Source organism: Ochotona curzoniae, unplaced genomic scaffold, assembly GCF_017591425.1.
Source record: "Ochotona curzoniae isolate NIBS_2020 unplaced genomic scaffold, NIBS_Ocur_1.0 contig_4692, whole genome shotgun sequence".
NCBI classification, from domain to species: domain Eukaryota; kingdom Metazoa; phylum Chordata; class Mammalia; order Lagomorpha; family Ochotonidae; genus Ochotona; species Ochotona curzoniae.
This window is the reverse complement of record NW_024466361.1, coordinates 749,622-768,526: the sequence shown is the minus strand read 5'-3', so window position 1 is coordinate 768,526 and position 18,905 is coordinate 749,622. Positions and strand designations below refer to the sequence as shown.

Genomic DNA, 18,905 nt, shown 5'->3' with positions numbered 1-18,905 from the left:
TGTTGTCTGTCTGTTTTTGTTTGTCTTTCTTGTGTTTCAGGAAAATGTACTTAGCTGTTTTTCTGTAGAAGAGGTAACAAAACAACAGGCCCCAGAGGTCTGAAAGCAAAGCCAAGTGTTCTAGATTTCTCCATCACCATGTTGGGGTTTGGGGATGTACTGAACTTTCTGAAGTGGTTACCAGAAGGACCACTATTGTGCCATCCATCCCACTCCCATCAGAAGCAGGACCTGGGTCAGAGGTACTGCAGACCTGGGTAGCCAGGAGACCAATTCCTGACACTCTTGAGCCTGTGCCCAAGCATGTGCAAGTCTGCCCCTGCACAGCATCCCTGCCTGTAGTTTCAGCCAGTAGGGAAAGTATGAGGTTGTCCCACTGTTGCAACTGGATTCTACGTAAAGGAAAACGGCAAGCCCCAAGGGCGGCTGGCAAAGGCCTGCTTGGGATGGATTATGTAGACATAGGTAACTGTTGCCGCTCTTCAGTGAGCCACATGGCATCTTCAGACCCCAGTGAGATGTACCGTGACTCCAGAGGACTGCTCCTGGCCTGGGATCTCACCATCCAGGCCTGGCCAGCCCCGTGGGCATTCGGTGGTGTGGACTGTGTCGGGTCCAGTTACTTTGGTCCTGCAGATGCTGCTGCCCCAGTGGACGCCCCAAACCTCTCCCTACATGCGAATCCCTCCCCACTCTTGTAGCCTCTGACTTAGCCAGTTGGGCTCACCACACAAGCAGGGGAGACCCCCTACCCAGATCTTGGCCCAGTCTGATCCTCATCACAGTCTGATTGCCCAGCTGCTGACCAGCTCTGAGACCCTCTTCCTCCTCTGTCCCAGCCACTCAAGAGGACATGCATCCATAAAAACCAAATAAAGCCCAACAAAAAATACCACATAACAGCTGATCTGGTACCTCAGTGGGATATCCCCTATTGTCCTTTGTCCTCACTGCCTGAGGCCCTGGGCACTGTGAGCTGTGTCACCAGCAGGGCCGAGTGACTGGCAGCCCTGGGGGTTCCTTTGCTCAGGTGAACAGGTGTTCACCCTTGAACCCACACAACCCTAAGCTCTGAATTGGGCACCGCACCCCTAGAAACTGAGGGGCCCAGGCTCAGCTTTGGGGGCCGCTCTGCTCCTGTTCTGAGGCTCTTTTTTCTGATTCTGTGAAATGGGGATCATTCTGACCATGCTAGCTCCACAGCACAGGGAGGAGCAAGTGTGCTCTGCATCCGTGGAATGGCCAGCAGGGCAGGGCACCCGTGGTCCCAGTTAGGCTGGGAGGGAAGCTTGGTGGAGACTCTCTGCAGTCAGAGACTGCCAGGCAGCTCCTGGCAGCTGCTAGCCCCCCGTCAGCTCCTGGCAGCTGCTAGCCCCCCGTCCCCGAGACGAGCCTGGTGCTCTTTGGGGTAATGCCTGAATATCAGCATCCACAAGGCACTGAGCAGGTTCAGGGCTGCCTGGAAATCAGATCTCTGACTTCTTGGCTGGAATCCATGTTGCTTTTGAGTTTAAGAGGCTCTTTTTCTTTTGCTTTCTGAAATGTGCTTGAGAGGATGGTGTGTGTGCGTGCAGGAGCAGACTGTGTCTGGGGTGCACATGGATTTCCATGTGTGTACATCTCAAGATTGACACATGCCCTTCTCCCTCTCCACATGGTGCTGGGTGAGGAGCTGTGTGGTCTTTTCCCCACTGGGATTCTTCAGCAAGCCTGCATGCTGTGATCTGTACGCCCGACAGGACAATGTGGAAAGCCAAGTCTACACCTAGCACAGCAGCATCGTCAGGTGTGGGGTCGTGACAATGTTGACATCACCCACACCTGCTCAGAGGGCTTGGGCATGGTCCCGGGCCCATGCAGGAATGAGCCATTTGTCAGCTTCAGGGTGGGGTATGCATCCTAGAACAAGTGCATCCTAGGGCTTGTCGGCTCCAAGCCCTTCTAGCCAAGCTGGCAGGTTGTGCTACAACAGCCTTGCTTTTGGTACCACAGATGGCTGAAATGGAAATGCATGTCATGTGTAAGACAAGCATTTCAGATGCAAGTCAGAGAGAGGCAGTAAACGGAGCAGAGTTGGATGAGGTGCCTCCAGCCGAGCGCCCACACTGCCTTCCGCCTGGGGCTTGTCCTTTTCCATATTTCCCCTCCCTCTTCTGGGGTATGCTGGGCAAAGGGCTTTCTGGATATGAAATTCAGGAAACTCCTCCCCAGGTTTTGTTACTGAATATTATCAGATGGGGAGAACCCAAGAAGCACTCTGCCTTGGTGTCAGACCAGGAAGTTCCCCTAGGTGTCTCCATGGGGGGAAGGTCAGAACCCCTGATCAGGTTAACCAGATGTGGGCAGGGCCTTGCTATTTCGATGCTGAGCTGCGTGGCTCTTCCCTCCCTTCTCCCTTCAGCCTCTTTCCCACACATAGGCTGTGGCCACTCTCTTCCTTGGCTTGTTAGATGGTTGGTGGTGTCCTGGTAAGTGCTTCATCCATTCAGCCAGTACGTCCTGGGTGCTTCCTTCTTGAACAGGTGGGCAAACGACAGACAGCATTGTTCCCATTTTTATCACCTCATTTCTGGCCTCAGGAGGGGCCTTTAGCTGCTGATGCTGCTGTGCTAGGTGTAGACTTGGCTTCCCACGTTGTCCTGTCGGGCGTACAGATCACAGCATGCAGGCTTGCTGAAGGGCCCCAGCTAGCTGCCCTCTGTCCATGGGTGTGCCATGGCAGTGACACTGTGTCAGCTCCACCCTGGGCGCCCAGGATTGCCATGGCAGGGACTGTCTCTCTGAGGTTCTACTGCTCTCCCTGCAGAGTGGCGGCAAGGAAGTGGGGCCAGGATGATCTTGCAGGATGAAGACATCACCACCAAAATTGAGAACGACTGGAAGAGACTCAACACATTGGCCCATTACCAGGTGAGGCGCTGTGGGAGAGGGGAGGAGCCAGCCAGCTCAGCATTCTCCCTGGGAATCCCAGCTCCCAGGCTGCATGCCACGTCCCAGCCCCTCTTCACCTGGACCGCCTGCTCCCACCAGCTCAGCATTCTCCCTGGGAATCCCAGCTCCCAGGCTGCATGCCACGTCCCAGCCCCTCTTCACCTGGACCGCCTGCTCCCAGACCACTGGCTCTAGAGAAACAGAGCTCCCCCAGCTCCGCCAGCAAACACCCTGCTGTCTTTGCAGATTGGATGCCAGCAAACACGGCTCCCACCCTTAGTCCTCCATCTCTCTGGCAAGACATCAACTGCCCCATAGGACCAAGCTAGTCCCCACTTGCCCTGCCTTGCTGGGCAGGCCCTGAGATGCCACTTCCCTGCAGGTGCCGGATGGTTCTGTGGTGGCTTTGGTGTCCAAGCAGGTGACAGCCTACAATGCAGTGAACAACTCCACCGTCTCCAGGACCTCAGCAAGCAAATATGGTAAAGAGCTCGCTACACGTCCTGCGTGGGGTGAGGCTGTCCTTGGCAGCTGCCGTCAGCCTGGCCATGCAGCTGCGGGGAGAGCTGCACTGGGCTGGGCTCCTGGCTGCAGCAGGCAGGGACGCCTACCCTCCTACCCTGTGCGTGCCTCCCAGAGTCCGGGAGCTGCATCCCCCTTCCGCTGCGCTCATTATCTCACATCAGGTTCATAACAATCCAGCGAATTAAATAATGATTATTTCCTGCTATTATGCAGATTAGGAAATGATCACCCAAGCGTGGAGAGGCTGAAGGAGCAGTAAAGGTCACGCTGCCGTGACTCTGGCGATGGGGACATGGGGAGGACCTGGAGCGATGAGGGGTGGGGTGTAGGTGACCGTGAGTCGCACTGTCCGGCTGGCACCTGTGTGCTTCCGGGCCAGTCCTCTGACCATGGTAAGCTTCGGTTTTCTTACCGGCAAAGCAGGTGGAAGCACTCGTCACAGTCCAGGGTCTGTCCAGCGTGCACAGCGCGTGGTTGGACTGAATCCCCTGCACCTGCTAGGTCCTTCTCTGTCATACCTGGCAGGCTCAGCTAACAAGCAGGAGGGTGGGCCCAGGCCAGAGAGGAGGACAGTGAACGGGACCCTGACCCTGTGCAACTGGCACAGTTCATTCAGGCACATGGCCTGCCTGCACTCTCGTGTGCTCAGCTGGAGACATGGGCTCATCCTGCCGCATGAGTCGAGAACGCTGAGTAGGAAAGGGCAAAGGCAGAGCAAGCTGCCAATGTCTGCAGAGTGAGTCACTCGGGGTTGATGCCGTGCCAAGCACAGGCAGATGGGTGGGTGAGGTCAGCCTCGGAGGGCTTCCTGGAGGTGGTGGAAGGGGATTGTACCAAATCCAGGCCAGGTTGCAGGGAGAGTCCGACAGCAGTTGCTGTGACTGGTACCAGCCAGGGCTGCACCACCAGCTCTCTCACAGGCTGGAACCATCCTTGCATTGGCAGAAAACATGATCCGGTACACGGGCAGCCCTGACAGCCTCCGCTCCCGGACGCCCATGATCACTCCTGAGCTGGAGAGTGGGGTGAAGCTGTGGCACCTGGTGAAGAACCATGAACACGGAGACCAGAAGGAGGGAGACCGGGGCAGCAAGATGGTGTCCGAGATCTACCTGACACGGTTGCTGGCCACCAAGGTATCCCGCCGGAGGCCTGCGAGGCATGCACCTACCCTCTCACCATGTGGGGAGCCCCCTAGCTGGTCCCCGTGCTGTCTGCCACCCAGGACAAGCCCCTGCAGGCCTCCCACCCCAGTGCTGTAGGCCAGACACACCCAGCTGCCAGGCTCTCTGACCCCGTCCTCTCCCTGTGCCTTCTCACTGCTCAGCCCCCTGCCTCCCTACCCCATGTCGTTCTGCCGTGCTGTGTGGAAGGGTGGGCTTCTTCTTGGGGTGGGCATCAGGGCCTGGGGCTCCAGCAGCAACCCCCAGGCACCGTCTCTGATCCTAGCTCTGGGAGACGTTCCCTGCCCAGTTTCCCCGCCTTCCCTCCTGGGACTGGGCTCGGCTCGGCTTTCTGCAGAATGAATGCTGCAGACTGCATGTGTGGGCCCTGACCAAACACATGCCTGTTAGCATCAGTGCAAAGTGCTTGAGCCAGTTGGCAGTCTGTGAGCAGGATGGGGCCTGGAAGACTTGCAGCAGACAGAGGGGCAAGGACAGGGATGCTTGCCAGTCAGGACTCCCCCTCCCCGGAAGCCCACACTCAGAGCACACGGCCCCTCCCCCAGGGCACGCTGCAGAAGTTTGTGGATGACCTTTTCGAGACCATCTTCAGCACAGCCCATCGGGGCTCTGCCCTGCCCCTGGCCATCAAGTACATGTTTGACTTCCTGGACGAGCAGGCTGACAAGCACGGCATTCATGACCCGCACGTGCGCCACACCTGGAAGAGCAACTGGTGAGTGGCGGGAGGCAGGGAGGGGGCAGGGTGAGGGAGGGGCATTGGGTGGCTGAGCATCCCTGCCAGTGCAGCCAAGGGCAGGCGCCTCCCTTGGCACTGCCCAGCCTCACCTGTCACGTTGCCCTGCTTGCTTCCTCTCTTCCTTCCTTCTGGTCAAAGGTGCCTGTACCTTTCTGTCTGTGATCAACTCCCCAGGTACCATCAGTGCTGAGTCAGGTAAATGAGCCAGTGTCCCAGCAGGCCACTTTCCCATGAAGGTGCCACCTTGTCCCGGCAGGCCACTTTCCCATGAGGGTGCCACCTGATGAGCCGGTGTCCCAGCAGGCTGCTTTCCCATGAAGGTGCCACCTGATGAGCTGGTGTCCCAGCAGGCCACTTTCCCATGAAGGTGCCACCTTGTCCCGGCAGGCCACTTTCCCATGAGGGTGCCACCTGATGAGCCGGTGTCCCGGCAGGCTGCTTTCCCATGAAGGTGCCACCTGATGAGCTGGTGTCCCAGCAGGCCGCTTTCCCATGAAGGTGCCACCTGGGCATTGAGGATCATAGCCCCTGTTCTCCATAAGCCCGCAGATGGTGGGAGACAAGGTTAGCCAGCCATGTGCAGACACAAGCCAGGGTTGAAGACACACTCAGTTCTCCTTATGAGATGGGGTGGCGTCTAATAGCCACTCACAGTCAAGAAGTGTGCCTAGGCATGCTCTGTCCATATCACAGCTCCTTTTCCAACCTCTGGATGGGAGATGTGCTCCTGGCCCCTGCCCTCTGCGTCTGAGACTGTCACTCTAGTGTTCTCTGCCGTGACACCCTCTCTCCTTTCTGCCTCCATCATCCTTTTGTCTCGGTCCTGTGTAGTTCGTCTCTCAGGCTGCCACTGCAAGGTCAGACATCAGCAATCAGCACTTGGCACTGGACTTGGCCCAGAGCTGGGACTCGGGAGCTACTGATAGGAAGCAGAATCCAAAAGGCCACTGCCTCAGTGAAGTGGGTTTATAAGTAACTGTCGCTTCCATGGTTGCCTGCAGCTTGCATGTGTCCCCTGGCCCAGGTTGCTCTCCTCCAGGGCTGTTGTCCAAGGTAGCTGAGTCCATGACCCAGGGCCTTCTCCTGCAAAGGCCAGCACAGCCCCAGGGTGCAACCAGACACGAGACAACCAGCCCTGAACCCTGGGTTCCTGGGGTTCCTGTGCCCTCCATCTAAAGTCCTGTGGGCCACCTGCTGCCTTCTGATGCCCACCCCTCTGGGAAGTGGCATTTCATTCTTTCCCCAGGGTTCTTCCAAGACTCACCAGCTACTTGTGTCTCCCTGCTTATACCTGCACCTCAATATCCCCAACCTTGAGGATGCAGGAAATCCCTACCCAGACTTCTCTTGCATCCCTCGGCAGCCCAACAGAGCATCACTTAGCCTAGCTCTAAGCCGTCTGCTTTCCGCCTGTCCCCCTGCTGGGGCACGGCCATCACAGAGGTGCTGTATGTTGTTAGCGCGGAGTCAGATGCTTTTTTACATATTCATTTATTTTCAAAGATTTTTTTATTTATTGAAAGAGTGGCACAGAAGGAGAGATCTTTGATCCCCTAGGCCAAAGTCAAGAGCCTGGAATCATTGCAGGGTGCAAGCAAGATCACACCAAACAAGCCTAGGGTTTATTAAGGAGTCTTTATTAACCAAGCTTGGTGATAGCAGCACCCACTAGAAATTAGCAAATGACAAGTTTATGTGATAATCCAGTCAAAATCAAAACCCCGAGAGGAGCAAATGGTCAGTGCCCTGAAGTCCACCTTCAAAGATCTATATCCCAGCTTCTCCAGCAATAGAAGTTATCCTAAGAGACATGCAGCAAACAGCCTGGACACACTTACAAAGCTGCAGACATTCACCTTCCCCTGGCCTCTCTGCCCACATTCCATTACTGCTAGGCCTCACCTCTCCTGGAACTCTTGAAAGTACACAAAGTAGAAATACAAAGCATCTTAGCATTAACATCTTCACTGTCCTGCCCAAGCGGTGAACAGAGGGTGAGGAATACAGACACACAGGGGCCAGCTGTCCTCAGAGTCTGTCCGCAGGAAGCCAGAGAGCAGGTGGGCACTGGGGAGGCCGAGAGTCTGAGTGCCAGAGTGACAGAGCACAAGGCCGAGAGAGCCCCTCCCTGCCATGGGCCTTTATGGGGGCCTGCAGGGGGCATGATTATGCAAGACTACAACACAGTGCCCTCTCAGGCTCCAGATGATGACAGGTGAATGTCACGGGTGGGCAGGAGGGACCACATACGTGGGGGGTGGGGAGCGGTTTCCGAGCTTGTGAGCCTGAGTTAGCTGCCTCCTCCACAACAGAATCCCATCAGGGCGTCAGGGGTGTGAGCTATCTTCTACTGCTTTCCCAGGAGCATTAGCAGGGAGCTGGGTCAGAAGTAGAGTAGCGAGGCCTCAAATCAGTGCTCTAACATGGGCTGTCTGCATTGCATGCGGCTGCTAAGCCCACTGCACCGCAACTCGTGTGCTCTTCCAACGTTCCGCTGTGGCCACAGAAAGTCCAGGTTCAGGTGCCGGGGCCCCTAGGCAGTAATCGCAGCAGACATTCATCTCTCTCCCCAGACCTCTTTCCCTGACCCTGGCTGTGTAAGGACTTCTTAGTGGTTCATTCAGCAAAGATGAGATTCGCCTGTTGACTTGGAATCCGTTGTCCCTGATACAAAAAGGGTGGATTCTTCATTCCTGGCCCAAGGTGTAACTCACCCTCTCCCCTCCCCCTTCACCCCACCTTTTCTGTTTTAAATCAACCTCCTGCCCATTTAACCTGAGTGGCTGCAATCAGCCAGAGCTGAGTGCCACCACTAATGTTAATAATATGTTAATATTTCATTAGGCTGGAGCCTGGGGTGCCGCTTCCCTGTATGATGTACCTGCCATCATCAGCTGCTTGAGGCAGAGGCAGGTAGCGGAGAAGCAGCCAGGGCAGGAATTGTGGACTTCCAGGGCCTCTGTTCCAGAAGGCACTGCTGGAAAACTAGGGAGGTGTGGGCAGACCTCATGAGCAGGAAGCTTGGCGTCCCTCAACCCCAGGGACCTGGGTCATGGTCTCCCCTTGGGCAGCAGGGGCCACTGCACTGACTCCCACCTTTTAGTATTGGGACTCCCTGAGCCATCCCTGGGTGCGTGCCTGCTATTTCCATGGACTTCCCACGATGAAGCACCAGCCAGCACACATTGGGGCAGAGACTGAGCCCTGAACTACACGCGTGCGGGCACCTGGGTGTCAGTTGGTTGAGTGGCCATCTTGCCTGCTGGGCTCACCGTTGTTTATAATGTGTGCTCTTTGCACATACTGGCTGCTGGCTTATTTAACAAGTACAGAAATATCACACCTGTTTGGGAAATAATGCAGTTCAAAGAGTTGAAGATCTAAGAGGCAAGCCAGGAGCGCAGCAGTGTCGGAGCTACTGCAACAGTGAGAAGGGCTGCCGAGCAGCAAGAAAATGTTGGGAGATGTGGCGGGGGCGGGGTGGAGGGCAAGGCGGTGGGCACAGAGAGGAGGGTGGGGTGCTCCTATCCCTCCCTCACCTGCAGCACATGCCAGGTGTCTCGCCGTGCCCAGTGACCGTTCTAGCAGTAGGTACAGTGCCTCAGTGGCCCTACAACAAGGCATGGTCCTTCTCTCTGTGCTGAGTCCGCTGCTGTAGCCCAGCCTCCACCCTTTACGCTTGGGAAAGCTCAGGCGTGCTTTATGGCTCAGACGACCGTGCGCCTCTGGGAAGGCAGCCTTCTTTGGTCTCTTTGTAAACACTCCATGTTCTGGTCCAGAGAGCGTTCTCAAGCAGTGTTGAGTCTCCAAGTCCTCTCCTGGACTGTCTTCCTTCTCTCTTCCCACAGCTTGCCCTTGCGGTTCTGGGTCAACATGATCAAGAACCCACAGTTCGTGTTCGACATTCACAAGAACAGCATCACGGACGCCTGCCTGTCGGTGGTGGCCCAGACCTTCATGGACTCCTGCTCCACGTCGGAGCACCGCCTGGGCAAGGACTCGCCCTCCAACAAGCTGCTATACGCCAAGGACATCCCCAGCTACAAGAACTGGGTGGAAAGGTGAGTGCTGGCCGGGGAGCTGAGTGAGAGCCCCTGGCTGGATAAGCACTGAGTGAGACCCCTTCCCTTCCAGCTTGTCGTTCTCCCTCATCCCACATGCCATGGCCCCCGTCGGTCATTCATAGAAATAACAGTGAAATAAGAGCTAGGAACTTGGGCCCGCAGTCACAACTGGGATATGCTTCCTTGTGCTGGAGGCCCCAGAGCTTAGTGCTGGGGGGTGACTTGTTCCTTGCTGTAATCCCCAACCAAATAAAGCATGCATTTCAGTATGCAAGCAGACATCCACATGCACGCGACTTACATGCACACACAGTCTGAAATAATAGAGTCCCAAGGGATGGAATGACCTTTAGTCACACTGCCAACTCTCCTGTCTGGCTGGCTGTCCCTGTGTTCCATGAAAATGGTCATCATTGCTATGATCACTCCTGTGTCTCCCACAGGAGGTTACGGGGCTTCTGGGCATCCCCGGTGGAGACCAGGCAGGGGAGAAGGGACAGGCTTATGAGGGAGGGAGTCTGAACACACTGATGTCTGCAGGGCTGGCTCTGCTGAAGTGAAGCTGACCACTGCTGAGCCACAGGTGGTCTCACCTGGGAGCTGAGCGGGCTCAGGGCGAGGCGCTGCGGGCTCTGGGGTTATCCTGCGAGGGGCTCAACTGCCTCCCTCGCTCAGCAGCCACCAGGTCACTCAGGAATGGCATTGTTTGCCTTGGCGAGGCTCTAGCCCCTTCCACTGCTTCTTCTGGTGGGAGAGTCCATGAAGCGGAGTGTTCCTTCAGCTGGTGATGAAGCAATGATGCCACTCTGAGCCCGGGAGGCTGCCCGAGCCTGCCTGGCTCTGAGCAGGGAAGCTTTAGAGCACTGACTCTCATCGGGTCCACAGCCTGGTCCCCAGCTGCCCCTCCAGAATGAATGGCTGCCTCCAATGCCCTGGAGGGGAGTGTGTTGTCCTGCTGCTGGGTGAGCCATCGGGGACTTGGACTGAGTGACCTGTTGCAGGAGACCATGCTTTTCTCACATTTGGGGGCCTTGCAAATGATCAGAGCTGAGAAATGGGCTGACTGGGGCTGCTGCTCCTCAGGCTGGTAAAAGACGTGAGCACAGGCTGGGACTTTGTAAATAGCATTCATGCTTCAGTCAGCACTTTCATGGTCCAGAAAGTTCTTCATCCTCTAGTTCGTCCTCTCATCCCTCACCAGTCCTCCACATCCCCATCGTTAGGTGGGTCACCCCCCACCTCCCTGTCCGTCCTCTCACCCATCTTACCCCCTCATCCAGCCTTCCCACCCTCGCCCACCTTCCCCACCTCATCTCTGTCTACCCATTCTCTGTCCTCCATCACCTTATCATCACCCCATCCTCCCATCCTTCCTCCAGTCCTTCCTCCGAACCACGCCTCACCCATCCTCCCATCCTTCCTCATGCTCGTACCCTCAACCCTGCTCCAATCTAAACTCCTGGTGACACCCATGTCTGTCGCCCACACCATCTCAGTCTTCACTACCTGTACTAAACCATGCTGGCTTCTGCCTGTGGTCTCATCTACACAAATGGGGAGAGTCTCTTTGTTTCCCATTACAGCTATCTCTACATTCATCTCACAGGACAGCAGTCAATAATGTTGTCATTCAGAACATGACCGTGTCTCGTGACCAGTTGTAATTTTACCAATAGTGGTACAGTTCGCGTCACTTGGCAGTAACGCTGTCTGGTTTCAACTTGGAATTTTCATGGCTATCCCTGTGGCAGCACTGGCCTCCCTCATTCCTTGTCAATTGGCTTCCCCATGTAGGAAAGCAGTAAAGTCACAGCTGGCCCCTGGGACTGGGCCAGGGGTATCACACACTTAAGTGCCATCCATCACATGTGTCATGGCATGAGAAGGGCTACGAATTTTAAGAGCTTAAATATGCTTCCTAAGGAAACAGTGCATTCAGACATAAAGCTGTGCAGGGCGCCGTGGGAGCAATGCGGGGGAGCTATGGACATGTCATTAACGTATGCATTAATCCAGGGCCAGACACTGATGATCTTCATCACGGTTCTGTTGGGCATGTGGGATACATCAGACTCCATCCTTTCCTCAGGCTCCTGGTGAAGGAAACCAGCAGGTGCCCAGAAGGCCCTATGAGCTGTAGCAGTGGAAAGGGGGAGGGGTGCTGTGAGATCCAGTCCCTGAGGCTGCTGGGTCCAGAGTGATGAGCCAGTGGTTGTCATAGCAAAGGACTCCCCTGCAGCACCTCAACATGCAGGTGCTGGGCACATCAGAGCACCAGGATCAAAACAGCCTTCACTTTGCTCGGAGATTTTGGATGGGGTGCCAACACTCTTCTCATCAGAGACCACCTCCCTTGTCGCTAGGAGGCTCTCCCAAAGGCAGAGGCCACACCATGCAGTGTGTGCCTGCAGTTCCTGCCAACACCGTACCCCACTGCAGACTGGTCAACAGTGAAAAATCCATCTCGATACCTTGTCTTTGGAGCAGACCCCCAGGACTGATGCCAGGCCCCCAAGGATGCTGGCGTCTTACCTGTGTGAGCAAACTCAGCTACAGAGCTGGATAAAGCCAGCCTTCCACCTGCCAGGCTTTGGCCAGCTTAGGAGGGGTCTTGGGGGCGGGGAGGGGATGACTTGGAGAGCACTTTGTGAAGAAAGGCAGAGATCTTGTGGAAGCCAGCTGTAGCCACTTAGCCTGCTGATGGGAACCTGCGTTGGAAGCTCTTTGACATGGTTTGATTGGCGTCTGCCCATCAACGAGGCTTCTCAGCTGAGTCTGGCCAGAGGCCAGTGCAGCAGGGTCAAGGAGGGTGCCGCACAGGCCATCAGGTTCGGGATGTTGGCTAGGGTCGGTGGGCCTGGCAGAGCCCTGAGGTTAGGTGTGGGTGTGGTCAGGGCAACAGCAGAGCCCCGCGGAGAGGCAGGACTGGAGTGGAAAACAGATGAGAAAGTGAGCACATCTCCAAGCCTCCCATCAGTGAGGACATGGGGCTGTTATCCAAGCTAGACCATGTATGCACAGTGCACCTGTGGACAGTGCATGGCCACTGAGATGCACCGAGCCAGGCCAGCTCTCTCAGTGCAAAGGCTGCTCCACGTGGACCTGGCCTCACTGTCAGACAAGGAAGGCAGGGCACTGCTGAGGATGTGCTGGGTGTGGCAAAGGGTCCCTCAGCTCCAGGCAGAGCCCCGCCATCTTCCTCCCTCTCCCTCTCACACACGTGCTTTCCAAATATTCCCCTTGGATAAATTGGGCCTGGGCTTCCAGGGCTCCACCCAAGGAGAGCCTGGAGTGAGGGGACCAAGTGCTGAGCATCTGCTATTGGCCAAGAGGAGAGGGGCTGCCTTCACCTCGAGACAGCATCCTAGCTGTGGTGTTCATGGGCTCCGGGAGCCACCCAGGAGCCCCAATGACTGTGACTTCTCTCTGGGAACCCCTGCCCAGAGGCTCCAGCTGAGAGGCTCCCTGCTGGAGAGTGCTGAGACAGACTGAAAAAGGCATGGGGCCGGGGAATGGACTGTCCTGAGGCCTCTGAGGATAGCCACTGTGTTCCTCTGGCCAGGCCTGGAACCTGGCACCGGCACCATTCCAATCCAAAGAGGAGTGCTACCCACCACCTTGGTGCCCAGTGCCTTACTGGTCCCCATCCCCACTGCTGGCGGCTTCCCCGCCCTGCGCAGGGCCTGCTCCGGTCTGAGTGGATACTCCAGGTTTCTGATGCCTCCTGTGTTGTCCGTGACTTGTTCTCTCCCATCCCACCCATGAGCCCGAAAGCACGTAGGAGAGGAGAGATGTGGCCATCTCTGTGGGGCCAGAGGCCTTCCGGTTCCTCATTAGGAAACCACACCACTCCCCTCTGGCAGGGGGAGCCGGGGGTTAGTGCATAAAATGTCAAATTACAGAAATTAAAAATGTAAATGCTGGCATCTAATTAAGCAGTTGACAGCAGTGCACAGCTGCAAGTGACAGAGATTGATTGCTCTATGCCAGCCTTTCTCCCCAGCAGCCCCAGCCCCGCCCCCTCCCTGTAACACCCCTCCACCCAGAGGGAAAGCAGAGGTATCAGGAGAAGCCCCTGGGCCTGCAGGAAGACACCTCCTGTGTCTGGAGAATAAGGTATTAAAGGGGCATGTGTCTGCCTGGGCCCCTGGCTAGGGGCAGGGTGGATGGCTGAGGCCTATGTCTACCCCACAGTGGTGCCTTGGTGCGTCCCAAATCCCTGCCTTGTGTGTCTTCTGCAGCTGCAGCTACCCCAGGAGCCCAGGCGTCTCAGCTCAGATGCCCCCTCCCTGCAGCGCAGGTTGGGTCTGTGGCCCACAGACATGGCGCTGGGAGGCCTGGTTCTCCTGGCCACTCCAAGCTCATGGCTGCAGCATCTCCCCATTCCCGCCCCTCGGCAGGTATTACTCGGACATCGGAAAGATGCCTGCCATCAGCGACCAGGACATGAATGCATACCTGGCTGAGCAGTCGAGAATGCACATGAATGAGTTCAACACCATGAGCGCTCTCTCTGAGATCTTCTCCTACGTGGGCAAATACAGTGAGGAGGTGGGCCTGCCTGCTTGGGTCCTGGGCCTGGAGGGGACAGAGGTGGGAGGCAGCTTGCATGCCACCATGTGCACGGACATGCGCCCCACTTGTGCCCAGAGGAAAGTCTACCAGTCAGGACAAAAGAGTGAATACTATGAAATGCCCCACCCTACAGCTCTGTGCTTCACTCAGACATACAAAGATCTGCTTCTTTTGTTTTTTTAATCCACTCTCTCCAGTATTTCCGCTTTTCCATTTTTCTGATTTTATGTCTAAAGATTTATCTTATTTATTTTGAAAGAATTCTGCACAGAGAGAGTCCATCTGCTGGCGCACTGGCCCTGGCCCTCAGCTCCTGAAATGGATACAATGGCTGGGGGTGGGCTAGGCCAAAGCTGTGAGCCAAGAGCTTGCTTCCAGTCTCCCACGTGGGTGCAGGACCCAAGGACTTGAGCTGTCCTTTGCTGCTTTTCCAGGTTCCTCAGCAGGGAGCTGGATAACAAATAAAAGAGCTATGGTGGCTTAGCCTGCCACATGACCACATCAACCCGCTGATTTAATCTTTCAGCAAGCACTGCCCTGCTTCCAGGAGCAAGCCATATGGTTTGGTGGAGCTTGGTGTGGAATGGAACAGGATGCAGTAGAGCAGGATCAAAGTTAACAAAATTCAAGTAAGAACAGAAAAAACTGTGCTTTTCCTTCTCTAGATAAAGAGAAAGCCGCTCCTGGAGGAAATTGCCACGATAGACCCTAATTCTCCTGGCCAGTACAAAGTTACTGCGGGAGTTTTCTTGGCCATGCTGCCATAAAGCAAGTGGGTGCAGAATCCAGGCCCCTGGCATCCAAGCCAGTCCTCCTGGGAGCAGTAGGAACAGGAGAGTCCTGCACAGTCTACTTGGTCACAGCCTCGTAACTCAAGGATGGACTATGAACTCAAGACTCAAGAACCAGCTGTGGGAGTCCACTCCATGGACGGCAGCATTCTGTGGTCCTCAAGTCAAGGGAAAGCCAGTCTTAGAGGGAAGGGGTTCCTTGATGTCCGTCTGCGGGCCAGCACTGCAGGTCAGGGCAAGCTAATGAGGCTGATGGAGAAGGTGCCACTGCTTACAGCCAGCTTACCCTGGAAGGAATCCCCTACCTCCAGTCACACTTGTCCACTTTTACTGTTAAAATGTTCCCATCATTATACCAGGGGGCCCCAAAATGCCAGTTCTTGGCCAGCTCAGAAGTGGGCAACTCTACATTAATTTTAATGATTTGAAATACATAAACGTGGTCATGAAATCCAAACTTCAAGGAGCTTCCTTTGAGCCTGTGGCTTCCGCCTTCCCTCCCTCAGCCCTGCCTCTGCACCCACCCTCAATCTCCACCAGCAGTTGATTCCAGCCATTGGCCGTGTGCTTCCCATGAAGCAGGCATTGTACTAGGGGCACGCCTGTGTGTGCTCCCTCCATCAGAGCAGTCTTGGATGGGTAGGTAAGGCCTGAGAGTCTAGAGAAGAGTATGGATTCAAAGACTTGGTCTGCTTCGTCCCAGATCTCCCAGGCAGACTGGTATAGTCACCACTCAGCCCCAAATCCCGGGTCTGTGCAGAATCCTGAGACGTTTGCACATGCACTCACCCATCATCTGATCTCAGAAAAGGCTCAGCAGACCTTATGCTCGGGGTTCATAACCAGTAAAGCTGTGCTCTCACTCTTCAAGAAGTATTTTTTTAACAGTAATGTTAAAACAAATGAGCTTCCCAGTTTGTAAATAAAAGGAGCTAAAGGGAAGGAAGGATGGGACTCCTAGATCCATAAATCCCAACCTCATGCGAAGGGAAGCCCAACGCTGTGTCCCCTGCAAGTTACTGTGATGTCTAGGCACAGATGTCGTCAACAAAGTGGTGCCCTATATGTTGGCTGCCAACTGTGGGCAGTAGACACCTGTGTTTGGTCAGACATGGTGGTGCGTGTGTTGGCATCTTTGCTGATTGCCAGCTGGGTGCCCACACTGCCTGCTTGCCCAGCAGTGTCCCGGGTGCCTCTTCAGGTGGTGTGTCTTCCACATTGTGTGTATGTGTGTGTGGTTGTGCCCGATGAACACAGGCCTGTGCTCACAAGTAGTAACCTCCCTGCTCTTGTCTTTGCACAGATTCTGGGACCTCTAGACCATGATGACCAGTGTGGGAAGCAGAAGTTGGCCTACAAACTAGAGCAAGTCATGGCCCTCCTGAGCTTAGACAGCTGAGAACCGTCCTTTCCAGGGCCACCCTGGAGGGAGGGACACACCAAGCCGTGCCTCAGTCTAGATTATCATCTTTACCAAGTGCAAGTCCGACTGGCATCAGCAGCATCCCCCGGGCAGCGCTGCCCGTCTCTGCCCTCACCCCCACGCCCATCTCTCCCTCCTTCCTGACTCCCCCATCTTTCAGTTGCTCTGTCAACAAGGCTGGACCAGGTCACTGACTCTACATTGGTTCCAGGATTGGCCAGAATCCATCTAAGGAACCTGGCCAAGATGCCAGTGGAGGATTTCTCCCGCCAGCTAACCCCTTTGACCGGCCGTGGGGCCCAAGCATGGACAGAGGCTATTTGGGGCCCAGCTGCAAACCTTGGCCTAGGGAAGAGGCTGTGAGCTCACTGTTGCCTCCGCTGGGAAGACAGCACCAGACACCCGCTTCCCACAGTGTCATGTCCCAGGGATCAGTCAGTGATCTTGGTGCTTCGCAATTGCAAGAGGAACCACACCTTCCATCGATGCCAGAGCAGGGAACGTGGGATCAGTGGAAGATGCTCCTCGAGGCCATCTCCCATCTGTTGGGCCGTCTCCTGGAGACCTCCTGTCCCATCCCAATCTCCGTGAAGCCCCTCCGAGTGTCCACAGGAACCAGCATCTGCTCAGCTGGTGGAAGAAAGAATGACAGTGACATTCCAGCATGAGACACTCCCAGCTAACAGCAGAGGGAGAAAAGGAGAGAACTGCATCTACTCCAGAAAGATAATCTGTTGTTTTTCGTGAATCCCCAAATCCAAATGTTTACGACCATAGTCATGATCGCAGTTCATGCCAGAATCTGGAGCTCTGTCCAGAGAAAGCGCCTCCACCTGCCTTCAACACCCTTCCTTGGAGGGGTCAGTGTGGAATGCGAAGGGACGTGCACCCGGGAGATTCTACCTCCAGCCATCTCCGTGGCTCCCTCCTCGCCATCCCTCCTGGGAACTGCATAGAAGGCTGGGGTGGACAGCCCAGGTCCTGTTCCCCCTGCAGAATCTGGTGCCATTGCTATGCAGTTGATGTTGTCACTGGACCATCCAGACCTCCTTGGGAATTAGTTCATCAACATCTTTCTCTATAGTTTCTTCTTCCATCTCATCTCTTCAGCGGTCGCCATGGACAGAACTGCACACAAGCACAGGCACCCCGAGACAAACCAAAATATGTCGGCCAATCTCAGCTGCCTGGCGCGGCGTGTCTGGGACAGGTAGTCCTTGCTGGAAGTGAGAGGGACATAAGGTGGCCTTGGCCTGACAGCCATCTGTCCTTCTGTCCTTCCGTCTGGGGACATACCTTTTTTGTGTGTGTGCCAGTTGGGCAAGTGTGCCCTCAGAGCCAAGGGCCAGGTGAGCAAGGACAATGGTGAGAGGTGTGCCGCTGGAAGGTCCTAGGAACCTGTAGGGGACCCAGGATGCCTTCTGGCCCTGTCTCTTCCATGAGCAGGGGTCACTCCTGGTGGCTCCAATCTGCTGTACCCCCTCGGGGAGACAAGGAGCGGCGTGGAAGGTGGCTTTGAGGATCGGGATCCCACAGTCTTGCTTTCATGCCCCAAGCATCAAGACGGCCATCTTGCCATCCACTCCAAAGGAGCCCCACGTGGGGGGGGAACCACATGGTACCCCACAAAGCCTACCCAGCATCCTGCACTTTTCAGAGTACTAGTTCCTTTGGAGATGAATGAGTGTGGTGTGTGTGAGCTCATGTGTGTGTGTGTACATGTGTGTGCGTGCCCCAGGAGTAAGCAGTGAGCTCCTAAAGCTTTCCTGACCTATGAGGGATTCTGAAGTGCTTCCTTCTCCATCTGCTCGGCAGTCGGTTCAGCCTGCAGCAGCTTCGGGACATTGCACACTTGCTCTGTACAGCGAGCAATGGTGAGCAAAAGGAGAGGTCAGCTGTCTATAGGAAATCAGGGTGGTCTCCTGCCGAGGTCTGGACTGCAGCGACCCCAAGCAGGACAACATGCGGCATTGTGGAGGACAAAGTGGTGTAGAGACACGAGCTGTCTAAGAAACAGGAAGAGGTGAAGGGGGAAGACACGTCTGATGGAGAGAAAGTCAACCAAAGGCTTTGCCGGATGAAAGCCAGGACGAGATGCCTGGCCATGTCCCTGCCAAGAAGCCTGGGACCTGGCAGGCCACTGATGCTGTGTGCGTGGGAGGGGTGGTTTTGCACATGGGCGGGCTGGGGAGGAGACGCAGGCATATTTAACACAGATTTACTGGATGGAAGCGGGTGTGAGTGAGTATATGAGTGTGTGCGTTTTGATTTATTTTAAGTTTTGCACAGCTAAAGCAAACAAATGAACAAACAGAAAAAAAAAGACTGTTATTATGGTTTTACTGAAGCTTTTATTTTTTACTCATGATGTTGATTGTTATTGTTGCTTTGTCGATACAGGACCTTCATTCCCATATTTTCATTATAAGAAAAATTTCACACACCTCCGAGAAACATACGTGTCAGGAAGGAGGAAGAGCGAGGACAGATGAGGCTCCCGGCCCAGGCTTTGGGGCAGTCATGTGGTGTTTTTCTCTGGCACTTTGGTGTCCACAGTTGCTGGGACCTGCTTGGGAACAGGGAAGTCAGCCGGCCACTCAGAGCCACAGCCCACCCCGCCGACAAAGATGCTGCTGCTTTGTAGGCTTCCATTTCTTCCCTTTGGATTCCTGG

At 55.4% G+C, this 18,905-nt stretch overlaps 1 protein-coding gene across 4 annotated transcripts in view; it reads left to right on the top strand.

The window, feature by feature from the left end:
- Positions 1–16,527, top strand: part of PLXNA4 (plexin A4) — a 287,259-nt gene extending 270,732 nt beyond the window's left edge. For all 4 annotated transcript variants that reach the window (XM_040987483.1, XM_040987485.1, XM_040987484.1 and 1 more), the window contains 7 exons: positions 2,807–2,910; positions 3,314–3,413; positions 4,402–4,592; positions 5,186–5,355; positions 9,228–9,440; positions 13,844–13,994; positions 16,113–16,527. In XM_040987483.1, coding sequence (XP_040843417.1) covers positions 2,807–2,910; positions 3,314–3,413; positions 4,402–4,592; positions 5,186–5,355; positions 9,228–9,440; positions 13,844–13,994; positions 16,113–16,208 — 1,025 coding nt within the window. In that variant the 3' untranslated portion in view covers positions 16,209–16,527. The remainder of the gene's footprint in view (positions 1–2,806; positions 2,911–3,313; positions 3,414–4,401; positions 4,593–5,185; positions 5,356–9,227; positions 9,441–13,843; positions 13,995–16,112) is intronic.
- Positions 16,528–18,905: the final 2,378 nt, after the last annotated feature.